Source organism: Heliangelus exortis, chromosome 1, assembly GCF_036169615.1.
Source record: "Heliangelus exortis chromosome 1, bHelExo1.hap1, whole genome shotgun sequence".
Lineage (NCBI taxonomy): Eukaryota > Metazoa > Chordata > Aves > Apodiformes > Trochilidae > Heliangelus > Heliangelus exortis.
The window spans coordinates 157,763,217-157,789,329 of record NC_092422.1 but is presented as its reverse complement, the minus strand read 5'-3'; the positions used below and the strand labels follow the sequence as shown (position 1 = coordinate 157,789,329).

The 26,113-nt window shown below is 40.3% G+C and overlaps 1 protein-coding gene across 2 annotated transcripts in view; it reads left to right on the top strand.

Moving 5' to 3' along the window:
• Positions 1-8,752: 8,752 nt before the first annotated feature.
• Positions 8,753-26,113, top strand: part of PHF21B (PHD finger protein 21B) — a 157,778-nt gene continuing 140,417 nt past the window's right edge. The window contains exons 1-3 of one of the 2 annotated variants that reach the window (XM_071733287.1): positions 8,753-8,944; positions 9,538-9,570; positions 9,855-9,920. In XM_071733287.1, coding sequence (XP_071589388.1) covers positions 8,891-8,944; positions 9,538-9,570; positions 9,855-9,920 — 153 coding nt within the window. In that variant the 5' untranslated portion in view covers positions 8,753-8,890. The remainder of the gene's footprint in view (positions 8,945-9,537; positions 9,571-9,854; positions 9,921-26,113) is intronic. The other variant, XM_071733288.1, reaches the window with a different exon arrangement.

Genomic DNA, 26,113 nt, shown 5'->3' with positions numbered 1-26,113 from the left:
TAAAAATCACACTGCATCGATTTAAATCTCCCAGGCAGCAATTATACTTTGGACTGACACCACAGGTGTAAACCAGGGATGTGTTACACTCTCAGGACTTGCTTCAGCAGTTCAGCCCAAGCATGGATCCTATGAGTAGGAGTAAGAAACTTGATGTTCTTTCTGCAGTACAGTGCACTGGTTGCACTGTACAATTCTTGGACATCCCTTGCCTTTTCCAGAAGGAACAGTTTCTTGACCAGCTTTTCCTTTTCTAGGACTATGTGTAGCTTAGCTACCTTTCTGCAGAGGTTGCTCTGTAATATGGGGACAATACTAGGGCTTGGATTTTCAGAGTATTATGCTTGATGTGGTCATCTACATGGATATAAAATTCTATTCAGACAGATTAAATTAATTGTTCCTTCAAAGCAGAAAGAGTCAAGTGATCAAGAACTCTCTGCTTTAACACATTCTAGTGAAAATGAATACAAAATGCCCTACAGAGCATCACGCTCCCCCCAAAAAGTAGCTCATTTATTTTACCAGGCACTGTAGAGTGTGTGATATGTGAGAAACAGCATACAGAAACTAAATTTGGTATTTAGAATAAAAAGGAACTGGGTAAAAAAATGCAGCCGACTTTACTTTTTTTGCCCTCAAGTAAGGTGTGTGTGTCGAGCTTGTGATTTTGGGGGAATGAATGTCAGAACTTAAGTCAGTTCTCCATGATTGCTCCTGACAAGTGAGAAATGTATTGCTGATCCCTTTTACCTGAAGTTCTATGTTACACTTACTGATGCAGCTTTTTTATATATAAACAGCATGGGTTCAGTGCTGCTGAGACTTGCAAATGTGCCAAAAGCTTTTATTTGAATAGATTTTTTTTTTTTCCCCTCTCCATTTGAATGTCTGCATTTTTCAGAAGTCCTTTTACCTGTGGGTATGACAGCACAGGAAGGGATTTTTTGCAATGAAAGGAAAAGACCAGTTGATGATTTACACTCTCATGTAACCCACTGGTAGCTTGTCAGATGTCAAATGGCAAAATACTGGTAGCATTTTGCATCTACAGACTCAAATCTTTTCTGCAGATGTAATCAGGAATTTTCTGTTGAAGTCAGAGAAGTTGTCTGCATATAGAATTTTGTCCTATCCTGGGAGTCACAGCCTGCTTGGTGGTTCTCATCCTGTGATCCAGATAGAAGGCTACAATGAGATAGCTGGTAAAAATCAGGGGAAATATGAGAGAGGGATGGACAGGATGAAAGGCAGAAAAGGAAAGTACTTAAAAGACAATGGGAGAACAAGGGATATTGTTATAACTAGAGACATGCTTGGAGCTGATAATTGAAAGGAAACCACTTAATTGCAAACAATGGACTTGAGAGTACTGGGTGAAGAGCTCCTGTGTTAAGGGAAAGGCCAGATTTTAAAGCCATATGGGTACCTAACACTTTCTGAAGTCAAGGGAAAGTCTCAAGATGTTCCACTGTGGTTACTAGTTTTGTAGAAGTAACTCTTTTGTCTTTTGGTTCCACTCTGAAATTTCTGGGTATCTGCTTTTAGATTATGACTGTACCCTGGAACAACATCCCATCTTCTATTATATGGGTACCATGGCTTCTAATTTTTTTTTTCTCTTGTGATCCTTCTCTCACTGATAAATCCAGGAGAGTGTCTTTAGAACTCCTAGGCTCTTGGGTCTTAAGAATTTGGAAGGATCTTGTACTTGTGCTGACTGATATTATGAGGATTTCTGAAAAGTCAGTGTGTGTAAATCCTTTCTGTAGATGTGGAAAAAGTAAAGCAAGAAGATAAACCTGTTCAGAAAAACCTTGATACTTCTTTAAAAGCTAGAAGTACTCTGGACTTCTTTCAAGTTGTGTTTTACATTTGGAATTACTACAAAAAAATGTGTCTGCTCTCTTTATTTTCCCCCTTCTAGATGAAGGTAAATGGAAGTTTAAAAATCCTGGTAACTGGAATATGGTCATGGGAAATCATATTTTTCTCCTCTTTCTAGTCAAGCAATAGTGAAAAGTTTGGGGTTATGATGCTTTAACAACAAAAGAAATAGGTTGTTATGTGTAAGGTAACTGGGAATAAGAGAAAATGAAATATAAGGACAGCTGAGTATCAACAGGAGGAACCCTCTGAGGAAGAAGGAGAGCTGGTAGCAGATGCAATTAGGGGCAATCTTAATACAATGCATCAGCTTTATTGTCAGAGTGGTAATAGTATACTACTCCAAAAAGGTCTTCAGAGGTCATCTTGCCTCTCCCATTCCTCCAAGAGAGCATCCAACAATATTCCTGTCCTTTCTGGAGGTTGTTTCTTTAACTTTTGATAGAGATCTCCCTTAAGAGTGATTCCAGCATCTCCAAAGTGAATCTGTACCATCACTACCTACTTCTTCTTTAGCTATGTTTTGGTAATGTCTAGTCTGAATCTCCCTCATTGCCATCTAACCCTTCCTTTTCTCTCCTTCTGGATGAGAAGAATCAGTTATTCCCCTCCTCTCTTTGTATCTCCAAAGGCTGTGAATATGTGACTCCTAAGCCCTCCTGATAGCCTTAGTAACTCCAAGCTTTTTACTAAATCCTTGTAAATCAAGCGTTGTCCAAATTTCTCATTGTTTTTACTGATGTCCTCTGCTTTCTCATCAATTCAGCCACATGTTTCTTGAAGTGTGATACACAAAACTGGACACAGTTGTCCAGCTGAGGCTTTGCTAGTGCTGAGTAGAGCAGAAGGATTATTTCATAGATCTTAACTTCATTCCCATCTATGCACCTCAACCCTTTTTATAGCAACCTGACATTCCTGACTCATTCAGCTTGAATGAATGTTGAAGCCCCTTGTATATCTTAGACATTGGCATTTCACTGTTTGTATCTCTTCCCTCTGATGTTCACAGGAAATGAATTATTTTCCTGCTTAATTTTGCCTCTCCTGAAGGTTTTTCTACAAAAGACAAAAGCTGGCTACAAATGTCAATCTCTTTGAGACAGCCATTTTCTCTATTCCCTAGTTAAGTTGACTTTAGGAAGAGGAAAAAGTTACTTCCACAAAATAGTTCCAGTTCTCAAAAGCATCTTCTTAATTAAGCTGGAGAGATGATCTTAAAAAAGAGAACTGCAGAATGGAGGTATGCAGAAAATACAGGACAAACTGCACACCATGGATAGACCAGCTAACCTTAAGCCTCTCAATCTGGCTTCAAGTTCTACTTTTCTCTTTTCTTTTGACATGTTCCTAAGTTTTATTACCATTGACTATTCCTGTGTGCAGAAAAAGTATTTGTTCTTGCAGGAAAGTAGATACTGGCTTGTACAATGATGTCCCTGCATGGTACATTGCCATTCACATCAAATACTTTCCCAGGGCAACCTGTGCTGAGCAGCTGCTCCTTTCTTGTAAAGCTGCCCATGATCTTCTTATCTTCAGAAGCCTTTCTTTGCCACTTGGGAAGAGGAATTCAAATTTGCACAGAATTTGCAATAAAACCATTGATTATCTTTACAAATCACTCTCCAGTATTTTATTTCTGCACATCTTTGAAGGACTCTTTGTAGGAACAAGAGAAATTGTATTACACAAGGATATGTGGGGATGTGGATTTCCCATATTAAGTGTAATAGAAATATGGCATTACCAAAAACAATTAACTGCCTTGTTCCCCTTTGCAAGTCTTCTCCTGAATCAGAAATAGCATCTGCCAAGGGAGAAATATCTCCTGGGAATTTGAAGTGCAAACTTGACTCCAAGGTGCTACCTGTAGCTAGATGCATCAGAAGCAAGAACTTTTGGGTGTCTTGTGTTCTTGGAGCAAGGATTGGTCCCAAGTCTCTGTATGTAGAAAATAGTGTTATAAAAAAAGTGCCATTCATTGTTCTTCTCTTGATACTGTACTGTGCATTTTTTAGGTAGTCCTATAAGGTAGGTCAATCTGTCAAATACACTTTTGTAATAAGTTTCTGAATAAAAAGGGTATGATTCAAAAATTCTTGTGTATATAGGTAACTGTATTTATGACTTTCAAATTAACTCCCATGAATATAAAGATCTAAGTGGAAGCATTTGTAAAATTGGCCTCTTGGTCCTTATTCATCCAAACAATGTCATACAGAAACCAACAGAACTTTTGGCGACAGACAGGTTACATTTGTGTTTCACTGTAGAACACACACCTTTTACTCCAAGACTGTTGAGTATTTTATGTGAGTAAAAGTCCCCCTCTGGGCTCTAAACACAATCTCCACTGTGAGGAGAAAGGAAGAGTACAGTTTCTTCTGGAGGACTTCTAAAGTTCCATAATTTCTGTGAACAAGGATAGTCTTTCCAGGAGTCAACAGAAAATGTGTTTACTCACATGACACATAACATGACTTCTTTTGGTTAGTACCCAACATAATTTTCCAGGCTTAAGCAGACCCCTCTGAAAGGCTGCCAGATGCTCTGCTTGCTCTCCATTCCCCTTTCTTCACTTTCCAGCTACATTTTAAGTGTCCCTTATGCCCCTTAGGTGGAAGGAGGCTCACTGAGCTCTCATGCTCCTCCAGCAAGCAGGATGAATTTTGCTACCCTAATCTCCAAGTAAATTGCATAAAGCTGTTAACATTTTTATAGGTGACTGTGTAATGTTATTACAGAAATTATATTTGACATTAACATATTAATGTATTTTACTCCACTTTCCTAGAAAACAACAGAAGCAGTATCAATCAATGAAAAGCAACATATTTAATTATGGTTTATAATTTATCATTTGTCTTTATATAAAATCTGTGACCCATCACAGCATTGTAGATGTATAAGGCAGTTTGAAAAAAATTTCTAAACTTTTTCTGTTGGCATCTCACTGGTGTGGGAAGGACAACACAGGAACCTCATCCCTTGCAGATACTGTCATAAAATTGTAAACTTTGTGAGACTGTATGATTCTTTGCAAGAAGTTAGGCTAAGAGTAGTTCCTATTTTTATACTGATCAAAAATTGGCTATTACAATGCTGAGAAAAAGGGTCTTTGCTCTCCAGTGAAACACACAATTAAATAGATCTGGCAATGAACTAACAACTGATACATGAAGAGGTCATACTCAACTAGTTCACTTTCAGCTGATGGCCTGATTCTGAACTCACAGAATTTTGCACTGCTATAACCAGATGTTACAAAGGTAACACTCCCAATTTACAAAAACCTTCTGCCTTCCTTAATTTTTTTCTTCCCCAAAAAGTATTTCAAATGCTTCATTAACTTGTTTAGAGCCACTTTAAATTTCAGAATAAGTGCTTGGAAGCCTAGCCTACTCATGCACATCATGAGATGTTTGGTCTTGCCCATTACTTGCAAAGTTCTACTGCTGTTGAGCCTAGCACTCTAAAATGCCTTTGTACTATAGGGAGACCTTGCACTGATCCTACATAGAAACAGTTTCATATCCATCAGTTCTGAAGGATTAACCTAGTTGTCCTTACAAATGTGAGTGGAGTTTAGATTTTAAAAATCCCCTGTATAGCAAAGTATTTGAATTGATTGAGAATTAAACACCCCCTCTGATATTTTCAACCCAGACACTCTGTGGAAAACAAATTGATCATCTTGAGAAAGAGTGAAACTAGTGTCTTGATTTTACCTGGCCAAGCCCTGTGCAGACACTAAACAAATGCTGTAAATTTTGTGTTACTATAACAAACACTACTAACTGGAATAAGGCTCTTTTAAAATAATTTGCTTAATAGAAATGTTAATAGAAATACTCAATTTAGTCTTTATTCCTAATTTTGGCAGACTGAGAATATTTCACTCTGACTCTTTATACACTTTTGAAGTAGGAAATCGTGTAATGTCTGGACAAGATATAATTGAGAAGTTTAATGAAATTTGGAGACAATGTTCTGGACTCCCAGCATTTTACATCTCAAAACAGTTTTAATTACAGCATAGTTGGTGTAAGACGGTTTTGGTGTATATTGGTGTCTTTAATTAGTTTTGAGATTAATTTAATTAGTTATTAAATGTTGTATCCAAGCACTTCTGGAGCACAGTCATGTTTTAAATACTGATTGATCATTTAGGGTGATTTTTAACCTAATGCTTTGGTACAGTTTAAATAAAATACTAGTGTTCAGTCACTGCAGGAATGGGAGTATGAATGCACTAAGGTTCTTGTCCCATACTCTCTATTATTTACCTGCTTGCTAAAACGTACCCTGAATTTTGACTGTCACAAAAAAATTATTCTGAGCATTATTTCTGGCTTCCAACTCCACTCCAGCCATGCGGCAAGACAACAGTAAATCCACCTGCATGGCTCTTATTACTGCATCAAAAATACTGCAGCTACATGGCAAAACACTGACTTCAAATAAATCGTAGTCCTGGTTTAAATGCATTTAAAAAACCGACAGCAGACTTTGTGCTGGGTTAGGTACTGTGTGCTGCTCTGACCTGAAGCTCCGTCACATATTTGTGGAACAAATGTGACATAAAGGTGATGTCTTTCTGTCCATGCCTGACCTAGACTGCATCTGTGGTGCAGGGTGACCTGGTGTCACATCTGTTACTGGTAGCCAAGGCTTGGCTTGGCTGAACTGGTGCTTTTACTTAGGCCAACCCTTCCGTCCTGAAGTCTTGCTGCAGGTTGTTCAGTAGCCAAGCCGAGGACGTGGTTCCGTGTCGCTACCCTCGGCAGTGGGTTCATCTGAGCGGGTCCCATCCCTTTCCCCTTTTGCTGCTGGAACTTGTTTGAGTGCTTGTGCTCTCCAGTTAGTGGCAGACCTAAAAAACCAAAACAAAACAAACCACAACTGACCCGACAGAAAACTACCTTCCCTAGAAACACCTTGTTTCCTTTCTAAGGTAGTTGAAGTTCAAGATTCACCCTCTTCACCCTCTTCACTCTTCGTGGTGTGGGCACCCCCAGCAGTGTGCGCAGCCCATCCCAAGGGTGCACAGCAGCTACCTCTGGAGAGGAGCAGGCGGCGGGGGATGGAGTGAGGGGGGAAGAATTTAAAAGCAGTGGGGACAAGGGGACAGCAACCCACCCTGATGCCAGGCTGCCTGTTGCCTGAAGTTCTGTGTTGACGCGAGTGAAACCCCAGTTTCGCTGTGGTTGAAGCTAAAACCTGCTGCTCTGCTGTAGGTGCCGGTTGTTGCTCTCCCGGGACACGGGCAGGACCCGGGTCTGTCCAGGGAAGGTTATTGGGGAGCGAGGGGGCAGCGCCGCTGGGCCGCTCTGGGGGCGGGAAGGGCTCCCCCGCAGCCCCCACTAACGGCGCCCCTGGGCAGGGCTCCCCCGCACCCCCCGCCGCCGGGCAGACCCGGTCCCGGCCTGTGGCGGGACGGGGTGAGGAGCGGCATGGTTGGATGCACCGGCTGGCGGCTAATCCCGTGCCGGCAGGGGCGAGGGAGAGGAGACCCAGAGATGGGAGCAGGGAGCGGGACAAGCAGGGTGTGAGTGTAGGGGAGAAGATGGCGGGGGGAGGGAAGGGATGGACTGTAAGAAACTTCTGAGTCCTCAGCCCCTGGGCCCTTTCTCTCCCGGCGAGGGAGTCCCTTCCCCCGACCCAGGGCAGCCGCCAGCGGACACCCAGGGGAGCGGGGAGGAAAGGCTGGGATTTACCCCACCATGGGGAACCTCCGGTCCTGAAGCGGAGGGGTGGCGTGGAAGGAGAAGGGGTACTCTGTGTGTGTGTGTTGTGTGTGTGTTGTGTGTGTGTTGTGTGTGTGTTGTGTGTGTGTTGTGTGTGTGTTGTGTGTGTGTTGTGTGTGTGTTGTGTGTGTGTTGTGTGTTTGTGTGTGGTGTGTGTGCTGTGTGTTTTTGTGTGTTGTGTGCGTGTGTGCGTGTGTTGTGTGTGTGCTCTGCGTGTGTGATCTGTCTGTGTGCGTGTGCTCTGTGTGTGTGTGAGGTGCCCCCTCCCTCGGCCCCGCCCCGCTCCTCCTCCCTGGCCCCGCCCCTCTCCCCGCGGGCCTCGGGAGCGCGCCCGCGCGCGCCCGGCGGCGGCACTTTGTTGTTCTCTCTCTCGGCCGCCGCGGCGGAGCGGTGTGGGCAGAGCGCATGCGCGGGGCCGAACGCCTTCAATCCCCCCAGCCCCCCCCTTCCCTCCGCTCCTCCCTTTCCCACCCCCCTCCCCCTGCAGCCCCCACCTCCTTTCCCCCCCCCCCGCCTCCCTCTCCATCCGGGCACCGCCGAATTAGCATTGACAGCCGCGGCACAACTTTTTCCCCAGGCAAAGTGAAATCAAGGCGCGCACTCCGAGGAAATATAGTCCCTCCCGTTTTCGAGCCCTTGCCGTCCCCATTGGCGGGGGCGCCGGGGCGGCGGGAGGCGGTGGAAGGGTTGCGGGGCGGAGCGGGGGCGGCGGAGGAGAGGGGGAGCGCGGGGGGCGTGCGGGCGGGGGCGCGGGGGGAGGGGCCCCCCTACTTTGGCGGAAAGTGAGTGATGAGTCTGTGTCCCCAGCAAAGAGGCAAAGAACTTGCTTTGCAGACTGAGTAGTTGTTTCTTTCGATTGTTGTTGTCGCTTTTTAAAATTATTATTATTATTATTATTGTTTCTGCTATTCCTTTTTTTTCTTTATTTTTTTTTTAATTTTTTTTCCTGCTTTTTCTTCTTTCAGTCTTTTTTTTTTTTTTTTTTCTTTTTTTTTTATTTCCTGTGGAGGGAGGGGTGGCTGCTTTGGCTGACTGGCGGGTCGGTTGCAAAAAGCAAGAGAGAAAAAAAAAAAGCCAAAAAAAAAAAAAAAAAAAAAAAAAAGAGAAAAGAAAGGGAGGAAAAAAAAAAGAAAAAACCAACAAAAACCAAACAAGCTAAACAAAACCAAACCAAAAACCAAACCAAACAAACAAACAAAAAAAACTTCATTCGGATCTGAAAGTGGCAGGAAAGTGCCTGGCAAGTTGCAGGGATGGAGCTACACAGCTTGCAAGAGGCGTTAAAAGTGGAAATCCAATGTCATCAGGTAAAAAAAAATAAAATAAGCAAATAAAAAATGCTCTTCTATCCCCGGTGCTTTTCAGAGGGAGAGAAGGATCGGAAGGGAGCCAGTGTTGCATGCTTATCAAGTAGCCTTTGCTTCTTGTCGCAGGGTCTATCGATCACGGGAGGGGGGGAGCGGGGCCGGGGCGGCGGGGGAGTCCGGGGCCGCGACGGGGGCCCCCCCCCGGGCCCCCCGGCCCCCCGCGGCAATGGCGAGCACTTCGCCAAAGTAGTTTTGCGGCTTGTTGGGCTGAGTTTTTTTTTTTGTGTCTGTGTGCTGTGGAGATGCGGAGTTAACGTTGCGGTCGGTGCTTGTGTGAGTGTGTGTGTATGCGTGTGCGTGAGTGTGAGTGAGTGTGTGCGTGTGTGCGAGTGTGTGTGTGTTGGAGAGATTAGGACGAGACTTGAATATTTATGAGCTTTGCTTGAAACTGACTCGCAGTGTTTACTTGCCTCTTTGTTCCTTACCCCCCTCCCTCCCCCGTCCACACACATACATACATTTAAAAAAATCCATTAAACTTGAAACAGTTTCTAATTCCTCCTTTTTTGGGGGTGATTTTTTTTTTTTTATAGAAACTAGTTGCACAGATGAAGCAAGATCCACAGGTAAATGCAGATCCTTTTTTTTCTCTTCTTCAGTATTTTCTCCCTGCTGTAATAAGCGCAGTTGTGCTGGGACAGCAGGATGAGAAACTTTATCAGTAAGAGATCTCATTTTGTAGTCTGCACGGAGCTTTCTTACTAAGGAGGGTGTTTTGTGTGTGCATGCTTTCGTACGGCTTTGGTGGAACGGTTTTTGCCTTTGAACAATTTCTAGATCGGAAGTTTATTCATTACAGGGGTTAGTTTACACTTTGCCTTTAATATGCATCTTATTGCCGTTTTTGCAGAACGGGGATCTTAAGAAACAAATCCATGAAAGGCAATCAAGGATAGCAGCTCTTAATGAGAAACAAGTAAGGAACAGATCGATTCAGTTGTGTTTGGTTTTTCTTCTTGTTTTTGCAATGCACTTTCTAAACATCCGAAAAGTGTCTGTGTTAGCTGAAAAATACCGACAGCAGAGAATATAACATCCGTTTTCCTAAGTGTTAAGTAAGAAAATGCATGTTTTAAAAATGAGGTCGGATTCTTGGATGTCTTGCTGGGGGAAAGAATTATTTTAGTATTGGTAGTTACAAGATAAGCAGTAGTTAAAACGTAGAAAAAAAAAAAATGAGGCGTCCATTTTGAGTTGGTCGACATGTTTTAGGAATATGGAAAATTCTCCTGTCTTGGGCTACTTTGTACACTTCCGTGTAATGTGCAGAGCAGGAGTTAGGGAGGAGGCTGGAGCCCAGTTCGGAGCCATTTCTGTGTTTGATTACAAAACTGATTTTTATTGATCACTTTCTTTTCTTTCTTTCTTCTTTCTTTTTTTTTTTTTTTTTTTTTTTTTTTTTTTTTTTTCTTCCCCACTTGTCTTTCTCTTCCCTTGGTCTGATCTGACGTGTTAGCTTTTGATTCGAGTTCACTTAGGCACTTTCACTTTCCCCCCCCCTTCCAAAAATACGAATAAAACCACATTAACCTGTTTCAGCTGCCGGAGAAGAAAAAAAAAACAAAACCAAACAAACAACAAAACCGGAGGAGGGGAACAAAACAAACCAGAAACCTTTCTTCCTCCCTCCCCCTCCCTTCCTTTCCCTCCCCTCCCCAAACTTTCTCGTCTCTCTTTTTGTGCCCGGTGACCCCCGGGGTCCGATGCTCCGTGCGTGACCCGCTCCCCCCACCCTGGGAGGAAAGTTGGCGGGCAGGGCAGGGCAGGGCAGGGGGCGGCGGGATTTCAGCACCGCGGACAGCGGGCGCGCCGCTGCTTCCCGCACACTCACTCACACCCGCACACTCGCACTCACACTCGCCCAACTATCCACGCACCCCCCCCCCCCAACAGCTCTCCGGGGTCCCTATCCCCACTTTCAGGACTTCCAGTGCAGGAAGGGCAGTTGACAAAGCCACCCCCCCCCCCACCTCCACAGGGGTTAACTTCCCCTCTTCTCCTTATCCTCCCTCCTCCCTTCTCTTCCCCGGGGGGCCGGGGAGGTGCTGTGCTGAGCTCCCCTCCCCGTCCCTCGGCTCCCGGCCCGCCGGCGGCGGAGAGAGCGCGGTTCCTCCGGAATGCAGCAGCCCTTTTCAGCACCAGGGACGGGGACAGCGCCCGCGGGGCTCCGGGCTGCCAACCCCCGGGTCTCCCCTCCTCCCTTCCTCAGAGGGAACTCCGGAGGAGAGGCGAAGAGGGCACGTGTGGGAGCCATTCCACCCCTTTTATCTTTTTTTTTTTTTTTTTTCTCCTTTCCTTTTCCTTTTTTATTTATTTATTTATTTATTTCTCGGTGGTGGTTGTTGTTTTTGCGGGAGTTGCCGTTAAAAGTTAAAAAGTGTGATCCGTGCATATATAATCTCTGCCCCATAGGTGATGGTGATTATCTGCCACCCTTTTCCTCCCAGTTTATTGTAATCAGAATTTGTCAGCACTCTCAATTTGGTAGTGGAAGCTTCCATTTTGTGAGGAAGGGGTGTTGGTTTCTTCTAACATGGAGAAAAGTCTGCAGAGTTTGAAGGTGGGGGATGGGGCCCCATTCATGCTGAACATTACCATTTTGATTGCTTTGATGCCATTTTTGGAGGGGGGAGGGGATAGAATACCCTACTCAGCAGAGCACAAAGATATTTAATCACTGTATAGAATCAAATCAGATACTTTCTTTTTTAAAGCAAATCTGACACTACATGATAGCTAAGGGCTGTTAGTCCTTTTTTGCAGTGTAAAACAGCAAGTTGTTGACTCTAATACTACTATACTGAGTAGAAGATTTTTTTTTTCTTTTAAACAAGGTAACAGCTTTTACTGCAACAATGCATCTTTATGTGTTCTTTCTTCAATATGGAAATAGTTTTACTGTTCTAAGTGGGTATTTAGAACATACATTTGATCTTTTTCCCCTGTATTGTAGCAACTATTTCAAGGCTGTTTAAATTTTTATGATGATAGTAAATGAGAAGCTATTTATTATGTGTCATGTTGGAATTTAGATAAGGCAGAGAGACACATTTGAAAATACAGTTTGAATGTTCTGATTCAACTCAGTGAAAAAGGTTTTTGCAAAGCTTGTGCATTATATTTATATATAATCCAAACTATCTAGGAAGCAATCATATATTTATGACTTGCCCATCTTATAGTCTTATAAATAAATCTAGAAACTATGAGGTAATTAAACATAAAATACTAGAATGCTGTAGACAGCAAATTTGGCCTATCAGGAAACCTATTTTTAGGCAAAAACTTAGATTTCCTTTACTGATTTCAACATCCTGCACAACAAGAGCTTATAAATGAGGGACTCACTGGTAACGTGGTGTCCTATTGCTCCAGACTGCCACCTCCGGAGGTTTGAAGTGAAATCTTTCTTGGGTCACAAGTGAAATGAGTTTAGAGGTCTTAGCCATTGACCAAGTCACAAAATCACTGTGTAACTTTGCAGGTTTGCTATAGTTAGTAGTTGCTCCTTAGGCAGTGAGTTAAAAATGAAGTATTGGGCCTTGATGGCATGAAGGTGCAGTGAAAGCTACTGAGGAAGCAGATAGGGTAATGTTGGAACTGTTGAGTGGTTTTAAGCCCTCACTTCTGTTGCTGTACCAAAATATGGATGTAAACTTAAGTAGGCAGTGTTAAGGAGTGAGGTTATTTTTACATGTGTATTTAGATTCCTTCCCTCCTTGTCCCTCCGCCTCTACCCCCCCCACCCCCCGCCCCCCTCAAGATTTGTTTTGGCACAACTAATTCATAATTCAATAGTGTATACCTTTGATTGTGCATGCTCTGAATACAAAAGATGTTAAAATTGCATTTCAATTAAACTGCACATGTGGATGATGAAACAGATAGTAAAATGAATGGATGATCACATCACCCACATCTGTTAGAAATATAGCAGGAGTGAGTGTTATCTTTCAATATCCCTATTCATCAGAATACCATTGTAGTCATTGGCATTTGTGGAAATATTTCCTTTTCTTGAAAGTTACAATAAAGATAGAAAGAACTGAATTACAACTTCAACTTTTGGTGTATGAGGTAAATGTATAAAATAGGCTTTTATGCACAGTTGAATTTTAAGTTGCTGCCTAATTAACGATCCCTGGCCAGTCAATGATGTTTCTTTTACGTTTGGTGGAATAGCGAGATGTGGCATTAAATGTAGTTTTAATATTTTCTCAGTATTTCCAAATCAGCACTGTTGAGCTATTGTTTTCATTATTGAAAGGGTGCAGCTTCAATCAATACGTAATTTGACATCTGACCCAAACAAAAGTTAGACTTTTGTTAGAAGTGCATCTTTCTTATACCATAGTTCTGATGAATTCTAATAGCATTTGAGAGTGGGTTACCTCTTCTTTAACAAGATATGATGTGTGAAGACTCCATTAGTTGGTCCAGTGGTTTTACACCTTCAGTCTACAGCACATGCAGAGCAGTGGTAACATTTTTATCTAAATTGTCAAGCAACAAGCATTTGTATGTAAATAAAAGAGCTATCATAAGAGCCAGCATTGCCCTTAGAAGCACACCAGAGGTGCTCTGCTGCATGTGTTTCTTGCTTTCTTTATGTCCTCTAAGAGTCATTAAGGGTATTTTAATTTTAGAAAGTTGTATATTATGAATTAATAGGTCAAGATAAACAAAGAAGCAAACCTTTAACCTCCAGTTGGAAGAGACTTGTTACTGATACAAGCATTAGGTGGTAAGCCACCTCTTAAAAATGAACAGTGAGCGTGTGCGGGCTACTGTATTTTCAACTGCAATGAACTCTGAATTCAGACAGTCTGTCCTGGAGCAAAGTAATAAAAATATGTCTTCCTGAAAGACATTATGTATATGCCATTCACTTGTGCATTGCCTCATTTCTTTACCATAATTTACTATCTATGCAGAAAATCAACATTAGTTTCAGGCAGACTCTCTCAGCCTGTGTTATTGCTGGTTTGTATTTTTGGGTGGTATAACTGAAATTAAATCACTGGCTGTATTTTGCCTGTGGTCATCACCAGCAAAGCCTGTTTGTGGAGCAGATTAGGCTTCTCAAATTTTAAGTACAGTTCTTATGCAAGTTGTTGGAAACTATTTAGCTCAAGATGTCTGGTTTTACTAATGTCATATCTTTGTTTTGGGAAAAAAGAGAAAGTGGTTTGTTTGGTTGGTTGGTTTTTTGGTTTGTTGCTGCGCTGTGCCTGCAAATGGCAGCATTGTTTACACATGTTAAAAGAGAAATTATTGACATTTGCCAAAGCTCAGTATTTCACATGGCTGGGTAGTTTCAAAATTGTTGAAGTAAAATAAGGGTTATAAACTTCATCGAAAACAGTGGTAAAACGTCAAAGGCATTTCTAAATCGAGTTGAAGTGAATGTGAAGCTCTCTCCCAAGGTTCACACAGAAGCTCTCACATTTGCTGTTGGAAGTATTGCATGCTGGAAGTATGTATGTTTATTACAGCATAATTTGGTTTGAGGACTCTGAAGCTGAGGGAGACAGGGTGATGAACTTCCAGTTGAAGTGCAAAACTTTTCAATCACTGCATTGAATCTTTAAACATAAAGACAATGGGTATTAAATATGGGCTTAACTTTGCAGTTCTTCCACACATTGAGGACTTTACTGGGAAACCTGAACAAAACAGAATCAAACGAAGTGGCTGGATCAAAGTAAAGAGTAGTTCGGGATTATAATTCAGAAAGCCTCAGTTCCTTTTTTGAAATTTTTTTCTTTTTTTTTTTTTTTTATTTCCCCTGTCGGAATCAGCTTGTAATTTATTGGTCACTTTACCATCTGCAGGAAAAGTGACAAAACTAGGGAAGAACTTACCCTTCAGCTCCTCGGAGGAGAAACTTGGGAATTCAGTTTGCATAATGGTAATCCTTTGCATTCTGTTTGTACTTTGAGTAACACCATATTGAGATTTCCTGTTCATACTGGGGGGAAAGGGTAATAAAGGACATTTACATAGAGGTGAAACACAATGGAAATATATATGCTTGTGACTTGCTGCCTTCCATTAGGTTGCCCTCATAAGATTGATGGAAATTGTACATCCATAATGAAAATGCATACTGGAGGGGGTTAGAATCACCTTTTGTTTGGTAGCTGCTTGACTGGCATGTGAAATGCTATTTCATTCCAGCCTTTTTCTTTAACTGTATACTTTTCTGTACTTGTACAGTATATTGCTTGGCAGGGCTAAGAGTTGAAAAGTGAATGTTACATTCATTCTAACCATTTTAAAGAGTTCACTTTGATATTTTAGCCACTTAAAACACCTGCTGTCAGAACAGTACAATTGATTTCAATTAACTTTGAATTTCTTCAATAAGATGACTCTTATAATAACTCCAGTAATCCCATGATGCCTCATTAGAGGAGCTGGCTATGATGATTATCCCTGTGATTTAGCAATTTTTTCCTTACAATGCCTTTGTCTATTCAGAAAAGGGATTATGCCAACAATACCTTTTTATTTCACTTCTAGTTTTACACTAACAGTACTTGCTACCTGTTACACATTGTAAAATATCTAATTTATGCTTGCAGCAAACAGGTATTTGTTCGGATGTACACAGTACTTTGGCAGGGAGAACCTTTCAAAGATACTTTAATTCTGTATCGGAACTCTACATCGTGGAGTCAGGATTTGTTTTAATTTTTTAGTAGACACTTGGACAGTTAAAACTGGTGCTTCTGCAAGTGTCTTTGTCAAGAGCTCTGATTTAATCTTCCATTGGTTCCTGCCATGTGTGCAGCTCATCCAGAGCAGTGTATCATGTCAGCTGTTTATGCCACCTCACCTTATTTCAGTATCTGGTCCATGGACTCATTCTGCTTGTGGAAGAAAAGGGGAATATGTCTGAATATATCTATAGCACGACACTAGAGAAGGGGTTTTGAATGGCGATTTAAAATCACATTTCCAGTGTGATGCTGCATCACTCTAAACACTTCTGGTATGTTCGAGTAGAGAAAATCCCTTTTCATCTCATTCCAGATTTGATTTTCAAGTTGAAAGCATGAAGGCGTATAAAAGCACGTTAGTACAGAGTTACTTTTAACTTTTCCCTCTATGCCTTTCTTTTTGTGATCAAAGATAAAATATGTGGCATTTTTGTACTTGATTATAAAATGATACCTCCCTCCTCCCTCCGCCCCCAAAACAAAATCTGAAGCATCAACACAATTTCCAATCAATAGAGTTAAAGGGTAGAAGTTTGCAAATCAATAAGACAAGGCTGTGGTAAATGGTGTATGTGTAGCCATGATGTCAAAGAGGGCAATTTGTACACACAGAGTAGTTGAAGGTAAGGGAAGTGTAAAAATGGGCTGCAAGTTTAAGATAAGAACAAAGAAGAACAAAAAAAGAATTGGACTAATTGAAATGCAAATTTGTCTTTCTGCCATTAAAGTAGACAGTTATTTCAATCCAACAGACTCATATTTGGTCTATTCAAGTCCTCTTCATTGAATTGCTTTAAACACATTTTCCTTGTATGCATGTATATAAATATATGTGTGCGTATATGTGTGTGTGTGTATATATATATATATATATTTATTTTTTTTTTTCACTTAAGGTGGCACTATTTTTTTATTTGGCAATGTTCTTCTTGAGCCAAAATGTACTTCCTTAAAGAGACTCCCCCTTGACTCCCACCCTTCCCCCGGCTCTTTTTTTGAATCAGCTACTTATTGTTATGTAGTAGCAATTTCCAGAGTGTCATATGAAATTGCTGATGCGGCTTAGTTCTAGCTACAACCTGCATCTGCCAATAGTAAGCATCTATTGAAATCTAATATGTACCACAGGGCTTTTTTGCACATGTACAAGCAGCCCCTTCTGGTTAATATACAGAGACAGTGGGAAAATAGGATGATGTATTTTCTTTTTTTAACCCGTGGAGGAGTTAAATATATGCCGGAGTTTAAACTATAAAATGACCCTTCTGACTGAATGAAAGTAAATCAGAGAACTGGCCCTTAAGTGCAGCTGCAGTAGAATCAAAACAAGAAGTATCTGGGAACTGTGTAGATACGATGTGTAGTGTTAATTTGAGTTTTTGAGAATTATTTTCAGAGTCAGAATGTAGTCCTAAGAGCCTGGGCATTGTGGCTGTGTCGAGAAAGTATGTTCACCTGAAAGTTTGTCTGATTGCTTGCATTTAATCAGGAGAAACATGCAATTGTTCTTGAAAGGGAAGGTAAATCTCTATAATATATAGGTCGTTTTCCTTTCCACGTTGATTTAACTTGTTCGTGTTGGTACTTTGTGATGTAGCTTACCTGTAGCCCAGAGATATGAAAGGGAATAGGCTTTCTACACAAACTCAGCTATCAATGACAAATCTTACAAGGTTATAGAAAGTGAAAATGTATATTACATTTTGATTAACATGCGTCGAGTGACAGTCATTGATACTTTTGACATACAGCAGAGATTAACCTGCTTTTTCTGTAGTTTTCTGTTTTTCTAAAGCGCCTTCAGTCAGTGAGGATGGCCTAAAGATTTATTGGTGAACCAAAGCTATTCTAAGAATGAGGAAGATGAGAGAAGCTTCCATTCTCAGAAATGTACAGACTTGAGTGTCTCTGTGTATAAATGTGCTTGTGTGCATGGCTGGATGTGAGCATAAGGTCTTTCTCTTTGATATCATTCAGGCAGAAAGCCAATATGCGCATGCAAATGAGCCTGAAAATGTAATTAAAAATATATACATACCAGGGTCTGTGATACAGAATTTAATACGAGATGCAGTTTACAAAGTAACAAGTAACATTTCCTACAAAATCACTGATACTAACTCTCATTTGTGATTTATGCATCTCATGTGTTTTCAGGTGTTGAGCAGATAAATGCTGAAATTATTTCTTTAGATATAATTTCACCACAATGACTGAATGCAAAGTATGCCTTGCTCTCTCCTTTCCCCTTCAACCAAGACAAAAGCCAAAATGTAGCTACCATGAAAATGTTACTACGGAGACTAAAAGTATTTCATATAAGGTCAGATAAAGACCTCTTTGATAACGTCTTTCCTGGCAATGAAGTGTGACAAAATAGATGTACTTGTGTCATTAATATATTAACATCAAGCAAATTCTGCAAATTGTTAATATACATCTAGGAACTCATATACAGATGGAAAAAGGTAAAGATTGCCAGGTGAACCAACAATAAACAGTCTTGGCCTTTAGTGTGGATAACAAACACTCGCACATAAAAGCTTATACAAGAGGCATCTCAGGAACTCCAAACTTGAGGCACAAAGCCACTTTTCTTTGTTCAAAAAGTATTTTCTGAAAGTTAGGTTAGAGTGCTGGGTGCAGAAGCTGAAATTTATGCCCTCCAACTTGGGGAGAAGCTACTTGGAAAAGCTTTATTTTGCATTTAAAAATACAAGTAGAATCCAGATGTATTCCTATGAACAGCTTTGTAGCCCATAAATATATACAACCTAAGCCAGTGTCTTATTTACGCTATTTTATTAACATCCTTTGCTGAGTGGGCTTGAATGGAACACAATCTCTTATATAGAGGATCTAATTATAAACACAAGGGACAGAACCAAATAAGCAGTCTTTAAAGGGAAAAGAGTCTGGCAGCTTTGTTTAAAGTGTCCTTTAATGAACTTCTTTAGCAGCTTGTATCTTAGCAACACATTTTATTACATACCAGTGCGGGAGAAGCAGTTTGCAGATGGAGTTACACACAGTAATTTATTTCCCCCCCCTTTCCTTCCCCCCTTTTTTTTCCTGCTTCTCTGTGGTGACTCAACTGGAATGTGCAGAGTAGCTTTTCTAACACTGATAGCTCAGTCGAAATTTCTGATTGGTTCATTTGTATCTGTTCTGTTTTGTTAGTTGATGAAAAAGGCATTTAGTTTGGTAAATGCATAGTGATTTTGCGTGCTCCTAGAAATTCAGATATGACTGGTTTGAATAGGCATGGATTTAATTTAAAAACAAGGCAGCTTGTTTCAATGCACTTTTTTCCTGGTATGTGTTCCACTTAGCTCAAGTCCTCAATGCACACACAGACAAGTCTCCAGATTTTTAGGCTATTTACTCTCTACAGTTACATGGGGTTGCTTTAATCTATCATCTCTCATTCCTCTAAAAACTAATTGGAATATAGCAGTGAGAGGAACATTTGCCATCTTTTTTTCTTTCTTCTTAGACAAAACACTTGCAAAAATAGAAAATCAATTTGTTAAAATATATATGTAGCATTAAAAAAAACCAACAACCCTAACTGCAAATATATAAAGAAAGCTGTTGTTTTAAAACCAACTGAACTACTGCACTAATGTAACTTCCTCAAATGATGTATGCAACTTATCTTTGTTGAAAGACAAACTCTTTATTCTCTCCATTACTGATTGCAGACCAAATTCTGCTTGTATATTTTGAGTGAAAAAGTCTGTGAGTAGCTTTTTTTCAATAGTCTGTTGAGGAATGCAGTGCTATTGAAGATGTGTATGAATAACAAAATCTGGACTTTTATTTTTTACTCTCATAAATTAAAGGGGAAAAAAGTCCTCTTCTGAGCAAATGAAATACTCTTCAGCTCAACTGACATTTTCTGCTAGATAAGCAGGTGTAAATGCAGAAATGTATTTCCCTGGAGTTAACTGGAGTTACCCAGAGTTTGCACTGGTATGAAAAAAAATCAGAATTTGGGCAGAGAGAGAAAAGAAGGTAAGGAGAGAGCAGATGAAGGCAGTCCACAGTGTTAGGAAACCCCACAGAAGATGGAGATGGTTGATTTAGAGATACTGCTCTTGGGATGATTTTATTAAACTTTTGTAAAGAGCTAATCTGTTAGGGCTTGATATTAAAATGACAAAACCCATCCATTTAATAAAGTCCATTGATATTTGCAAGTAGACAGGAGATGTTTTTTGAAAGAGACTGAATTCTTTCTTGGCTTAATATTAGTAAAATGCAAATATATTTCCATTAACTGGCAAATTGTTGCATTTCTTGAGTCCTTAGTTCAAAACAGAAGTTTGTTTTTGCTTCAAAATGCGGATGTATGGATGGATATGACTCCAGTTTTCTGTATGTCGGGTGACACTTTTCCTATTTTCCCCTTTGGATCTGCAATGTATCAGCCTTGGTAGGAGCATAAAAAAAAAGTCCTTTGAACTTTAAAAACAGGAAGTGTACCATAAATGGAGGAGTAAAGGAGAGGGCCCTACCTACTTTTGAAATGCTGTGATATTAGACCCAAAACCAGAAGGATGTCCTCTGAAGCCAAAAGCGATTAAGTTGCCATGTGATTAACTTACTTTTTTTTTCATTTGCAATTCACTCCGCTGTTTATTAACTTAAATTGGATTGAAAAAACTCTAAGCTGGGGGAATGCATCAGAATCTTGTGCAGTCACCAGGATTAATGATGACAGCCTGAACTGTCAAACAAGCTAAATCATGAAATTTGCAATATTGCTAGACAAAGGGTTATATGTTTTTCTGCAGCTGTATTTGCCGTAACAGAAGAGACAAGCAGTTTCTGGTACAAATAATGTCCTGTCATTAGAAGTAGTATATATGCCATGCACATCATTTAAAGACCATGTTTCAGGGTAGTTTTTTGTAATGTGGTGCTGGGACTAATTAAGTGTAAAAGCAAGAGTCTTAACATATATTGAGATTTCCTTTCACAAATGTTGTGGTAGCAAAGAACAAAATTAAGAAGTTAATTATTTTCTGAAATATTTAGGAAGCAATTAGGAACCTGTGTATCAGATTGGTCAAAACAAATCAGCTAGCTCCAGTTGTTCTTTCTTTCCTCCAATAAAGAAAGAAAATACTGTTTTTTCCAGAAGCACAAACATTTCTAGAAACTTCTCTAACCCTCTGAGCACTAGCACTGCATCTCATAACAGAAATGATTTTATTAAGGGAAACTTAAAGGAACTTCCACTCTCAGATGAAGCAAAGATTCATTTATAAACAATGAGAGCAGGAACAATAGAAAGCTGAGTGCATTCTGCATGAATAATATAACTGAAGGTTGTGAAAAGCCTATGATTCTCATATGCCAAGCTCAGTGTGGGAGTGCAGCATTCAGTTGATTTTTTCAACACTGGAGATTCATCTCTTTTCCCCCCTCCACCCCATGTATGTGCAAACACACAGAGAACTAGCACTGATTATTAAAGAGAGAAGTCGTCAGCAGCTCCTGTGCCGTCATCTTGAGACTCGGGTGTGAATTTGTAAAAGTGATGGAACTTAGGTTGAAATCTAGGCCAACACTTTAATATATGCCTTAGATAGGTGGAAGAAAGTCCAACGACGTGTTAAGAGCAAGCTTTGAGTGCCATTCTGTATCCTTGCCTGGGAGTCTGATTTTGTTTGCATTTGGGAGTTTTTAAGTTAGAGAGATTATGAGGCCTCTGGTATAAGCTCCTGTTTCTGGTACCTTTAGTTGTATTGTTTTTAAAATGAGATTAAAGCTGTATTTAAGCTCTCAGTTTCAGGCCTCTTGGTTTCAAAATTTTGACTATAGTCGGTTACTTCCTTTTTTTTTCATCTTGCATTTTCTTAATTAAACTCATGCTCCTAAAGGTGCTGAACTGTAAGTTCTTTGCATCTGGGTCTGTCTTTGTCCTGTGTGCATTTAGTGTTTGGCTTAATGAGGTTCTCATTCAGGACTCCCAGAGCATAAGGTAATGCAAACAATGAAATGAAGGGAACAGTAGCTTTGCCAAATATGTTACAAATACAGAACAAGAGAGCTGGAGTTTTCCTGCTTTAGGCTGGCTGAGGTGTTCCATTCCAGCCACAGTTATGGATTTGCTGTCCTATGAAGATGTTTGTCATTTTATAGAAATTAATATATATTTACTTAAAGTTGAGTTGTTGGGTTTTTTTGCAATTCAGTCCTTTGTGGCTCTTTGAAAATGTCACTTCTTAAACTGAGTCCTGTCAAATGGTGATGATGGATTTTGTAAGATGATCCAGTGTCATGAAAGTTGATCTGAAATCCACTGATGTATTTTCTGAAGGTCTTTGTACTTTATGAAACCTTTTAGTTCTACTGGTGTTAGCTGGGTACAATGGTGAGCAAAATCTCAAAAGCTCTGCTCATAATTGCAGTTTCTGATAGTCTTCCATTTCGTTTCACTATTTGAAAAAAAAAATAATAAAAGAAGGAAAAAGTATCAGTCAGATTAAGATTTTGGAGTTTTGTTGGGTTCAAACCCAACAGTTGAGCTGTGATTGTTGATACTTAGTAAGTATCTAGGCCAGGTGGACATATAACTTCCCCCACCATAAAGAGTAGCCAAGCTACTCTTTATTGAAAAAAAAAAGGTCCTAAACTGACCAAGCACTGATACAATTTTTGACATGATCCCCAAGATTCTAGCTTTTTCATTAAGCTATCTTCACATGAGGCCACTGTTAGTTTGCTGGTGGTCTTTCTCTAAAGACTGTGGCTAAACCTCAAGATTTTGATGTCACTTGCAGTTATTTCTTTAAAAATTGGCTTTAAAATGTTATTGCAGAACAAACTCCAAATAATTACCCGCTGAAAAATGCAACATATTTACATAATGATTCACTATTGCTTGAAAAAGATCTTTTGATCATCAGATGCTTACTCATTCATCAGCTGGGCTGTTGCAGCCTATCATGTTTTAAAAATGCATAGTTCTCACCAGAATGGACAAGTACATGACCTGAGGTCTATTAAAATGCAGATTCTTGACTCTCAGAGCTCTTATAGTCTGTTGAGTTGTGATCCAGTGAAGGAATTGTACCTTCCCTAGTTAAGGATCTATTAGGTAGGAAAAATTCCTCCAAAGTTATTACACTATTTTCAACTTAGGAAGGCTTGAACTTACCATTAATGGAGTACTGGAGTTTTGTGGGAATTTTATTAGATATGCTGAACATGCAGTGAATAGGTCTTCAATAAAAATTATTTGGCTGCTTTACAAGCCTATCCAATGTTATTTTGAGAGAACTGCCTGCTGTCTAGACTAAGAGCATCCAAAATTTTTTTTGTTTGTTTTTTTGTCTTGTTTTTTTAATGGCTTAGAAGGAGAAGTGGATACAGAGATTTATATTTCAAGGGTCAAATTCTGCTAAACTGAGGGGCTTTGGCATAAGCACCTTTCCTGTTTCAAGGAGAAAAATCTCACTTCCATCTGACAGAAGAGGTTTCCAGACTGTATAGACATCGTAACACCCAAAGAGCATGAGAAACAGGAGTAAGATATGATATCTAGAACAAAGGGAATAAAATTCAAGCTTATAGGCTCATTTTGAACACAACAGGGAAGCCCCAGTGCTGGGACTGGAGGTAAAAGGTAAAAGTTTTAGATGGGAAGCTGGTTGTCTCCCCCAGTTTCTGGCAAAGTGGAGGGTGAGGAGCTACCGTGGAGGAACTGCTAACAGGCAGGTTCTGACTGTATGTGCCATCCTACATCTGGCATAGGTCTGAGCAGTTTCATCTTCCCACATTTCCTTCTTTCTGGGCAGAAACAGAAGCTAGCATTTTAAGACTGATTGGCCAATGATGATGGGCAGAAGTTCTGTTCTGCAAGCTTTATGCTAGATGGGGAGCTAAGATGAGCACACTCCTATGCACAGCTTTCAGTCTTACTCTGTTTATTTGCATGAAGTTGATTTGGTCTCGAATGGAACAAACTTTTGCTGAAATGTGTGGCCAGGAAATGAGCTGAGTTTTAATGTGACTTAAATCAGTAGTGGTTGAATTGTCAAAATGCTGTGCATTTTTATTTCTTAAGGCTAGCATACTCCATTTTTTAATAACTCCCTGCTATAACTGGACGTGTGATTGATTTTCTATACTGGAGGGTCATTACTAGCCTTTCTATATTCAGATGTCCATGTTAAAATGTTTGAATAACCCTCTAGTTAGAGTTATGATGTCTCTGCTCAGTGTAGTAATTTCAAGCTAAGTCATTCAACTTGAACTTGCTGTTGACTCCCAGAATGGATGCATCATTTTTCTTCCTTTACCTGTGTACCAAGAGGTAATATGAAGCTGATCTAGCAAAATAAATGAGGGACATCCTCTTTCTTTTTTGTTTAGGTAGGTAAACCTACATCAGTTTTCATTGGGCAAGTAAGAAAATACATCAATGTTGTCTGAGAGATGTTGACATCTGCTCGTATCACTTGCTATGACTAAGATTTATCTGTTTCTAATGTTTATAATGCTCTCTGAGTAGGTCAAGTAGTCATATAATGGAACCTGAACTTCTCATAGTCACTGGTAGTTGTACTGGCTCCCAGCTGGCTTGTCCTTACTGCATGGTGTTACCTCCTTCACCCTGAAGGGCTTTTAGGTTGAAACAGAAAAACATACTTTTTTTTTTTGTTAGAAAATCTTCTTCTTTAGTCTCTTAATGTTTGTTGGAAGGGTGGTGGCTATGCCCACATCATCGAGTAGTGCAGTGCAGTGGAAGGAGCTCAGGAGAGCAGAACAGTTGTTGGTGAGGACCTGTTGGTGCTGAGGGCACTGCACACATCCTGAGGGTTCATATTTGTCCAAGTTCAGTTCCAGGGAATGTTAGCACATGGAACATGTTTAGTGCACTCCAGAAGTGTCCTCTTCCGTTGAGTTAAATCTGAAAGGAGTCCACTTGGTCTGTTTCAAGATGCCTTTGTAATGTGACCCAAAGTACAAGATCTGTTCTGAGCAGAGCACCAAGGGGTCTGAATGAGATTGTTGAGTAACTTTCTAGTAGAGAACAAACAAACATCTCTTAATACTCAGGGAAATCTTTGGCATGCAAAGGCATGGCTGGCCTTGGCTGCCTGCAGGGTAAGAAAATGCATAGGAGCCATTTGCTTGTGATCTATAATGTTTGGTGGTGTTTTTGTAGGATACAGAAAAAAAAACACTAAGGGATGAAGGGGTAACTCAACATGTTAGGCAATGTCTATTTTCTGCATGTGGGGAGTCATTTCCAGCTGTCATAAATTTCTTGATGCACAGATGCATTTGTTGTATTAAGAAACTGATTTCGAAATTCTTTTCTGTCATAGTGTCTTTTGTAATAACCTGAATATGGAGGTGTTTTCAAAACTGAAAAACTGACTTAGTTTGTAGAACAGAGCTGGTATTCTCACATGAAGGTGAAACGTTTCTGGCACTTCAATTTTTCGTTGTGATTTTGGTACCTGGAAGAATCGTGAAACATTTTGGCAGGGTGCAGTGTTGCACTCAGAGACACAGTGGCAAAGAGAGAGCTCCCTGTACAGTCAGTGATGGAGGTGACAGTTTAAGTTCTGACACTGGTATTTCTTTTTTGCTGCCAGGAAGCACCAGAAGATGGCATGGTTTGTACAGATGCATGCTTGAAAGTGAATGAGTGAGCTTGTGAGACTGCTATTAATAATCTTGGCTAGGGTGTTAAACACTGTCATAAAGAAAAGCAGCAACATTCAATATTTTAATACTTATTTCTTCTTTTTGCCAGTAAGGGACAGCAGTGAAGTGCAGCCTATCCACCTATCCTTTTCTGAGTTTGGATGTCCCAGGAAAGGGGAGGGAGAAGTGAAAAGAAAGGTAGTGTGATGTAATCTAGGTGCAACATATGCAGAAAGGTCGGCCTGACAAAGAAGGATATTGATGATAACTGCAAAAAATGGAACCCTCTCTCAAGATTTTTAATGTAAAACTTCCTGTGTCTCCTCTGTATCTGTCAGTTCAGCCCTGAAAGGAACAGACTTAGCCTTCTTGCTTTTTCCTTCTTTCTCCTCACTTCCCAGAAAAAATGCTGAGGAGAACAGTATTGAGTTACTATTTTACATCTTAGCTGAAATGCTAGAGTCTATTAACTCTGGAGATTCAGAGTGTAAAAACATTTGTTTCATCATAACAATCCTAATTTTAGAAAAAGTAAGAGTGTATTTTTAAAAGATGTGTTTGTGGGATTCTGTGGTATTAGCAGGCCCTGCATGGCCTCCTGACATTTTCACTGGAGGAGAGGAGGAGGAGGAGGAGGCTTCCACACCCCATGCTGCTTCTTCCCATGCACAGGGGGCCCAGTTGCCATTCAGGAGAGGAGAATTGGTGGACT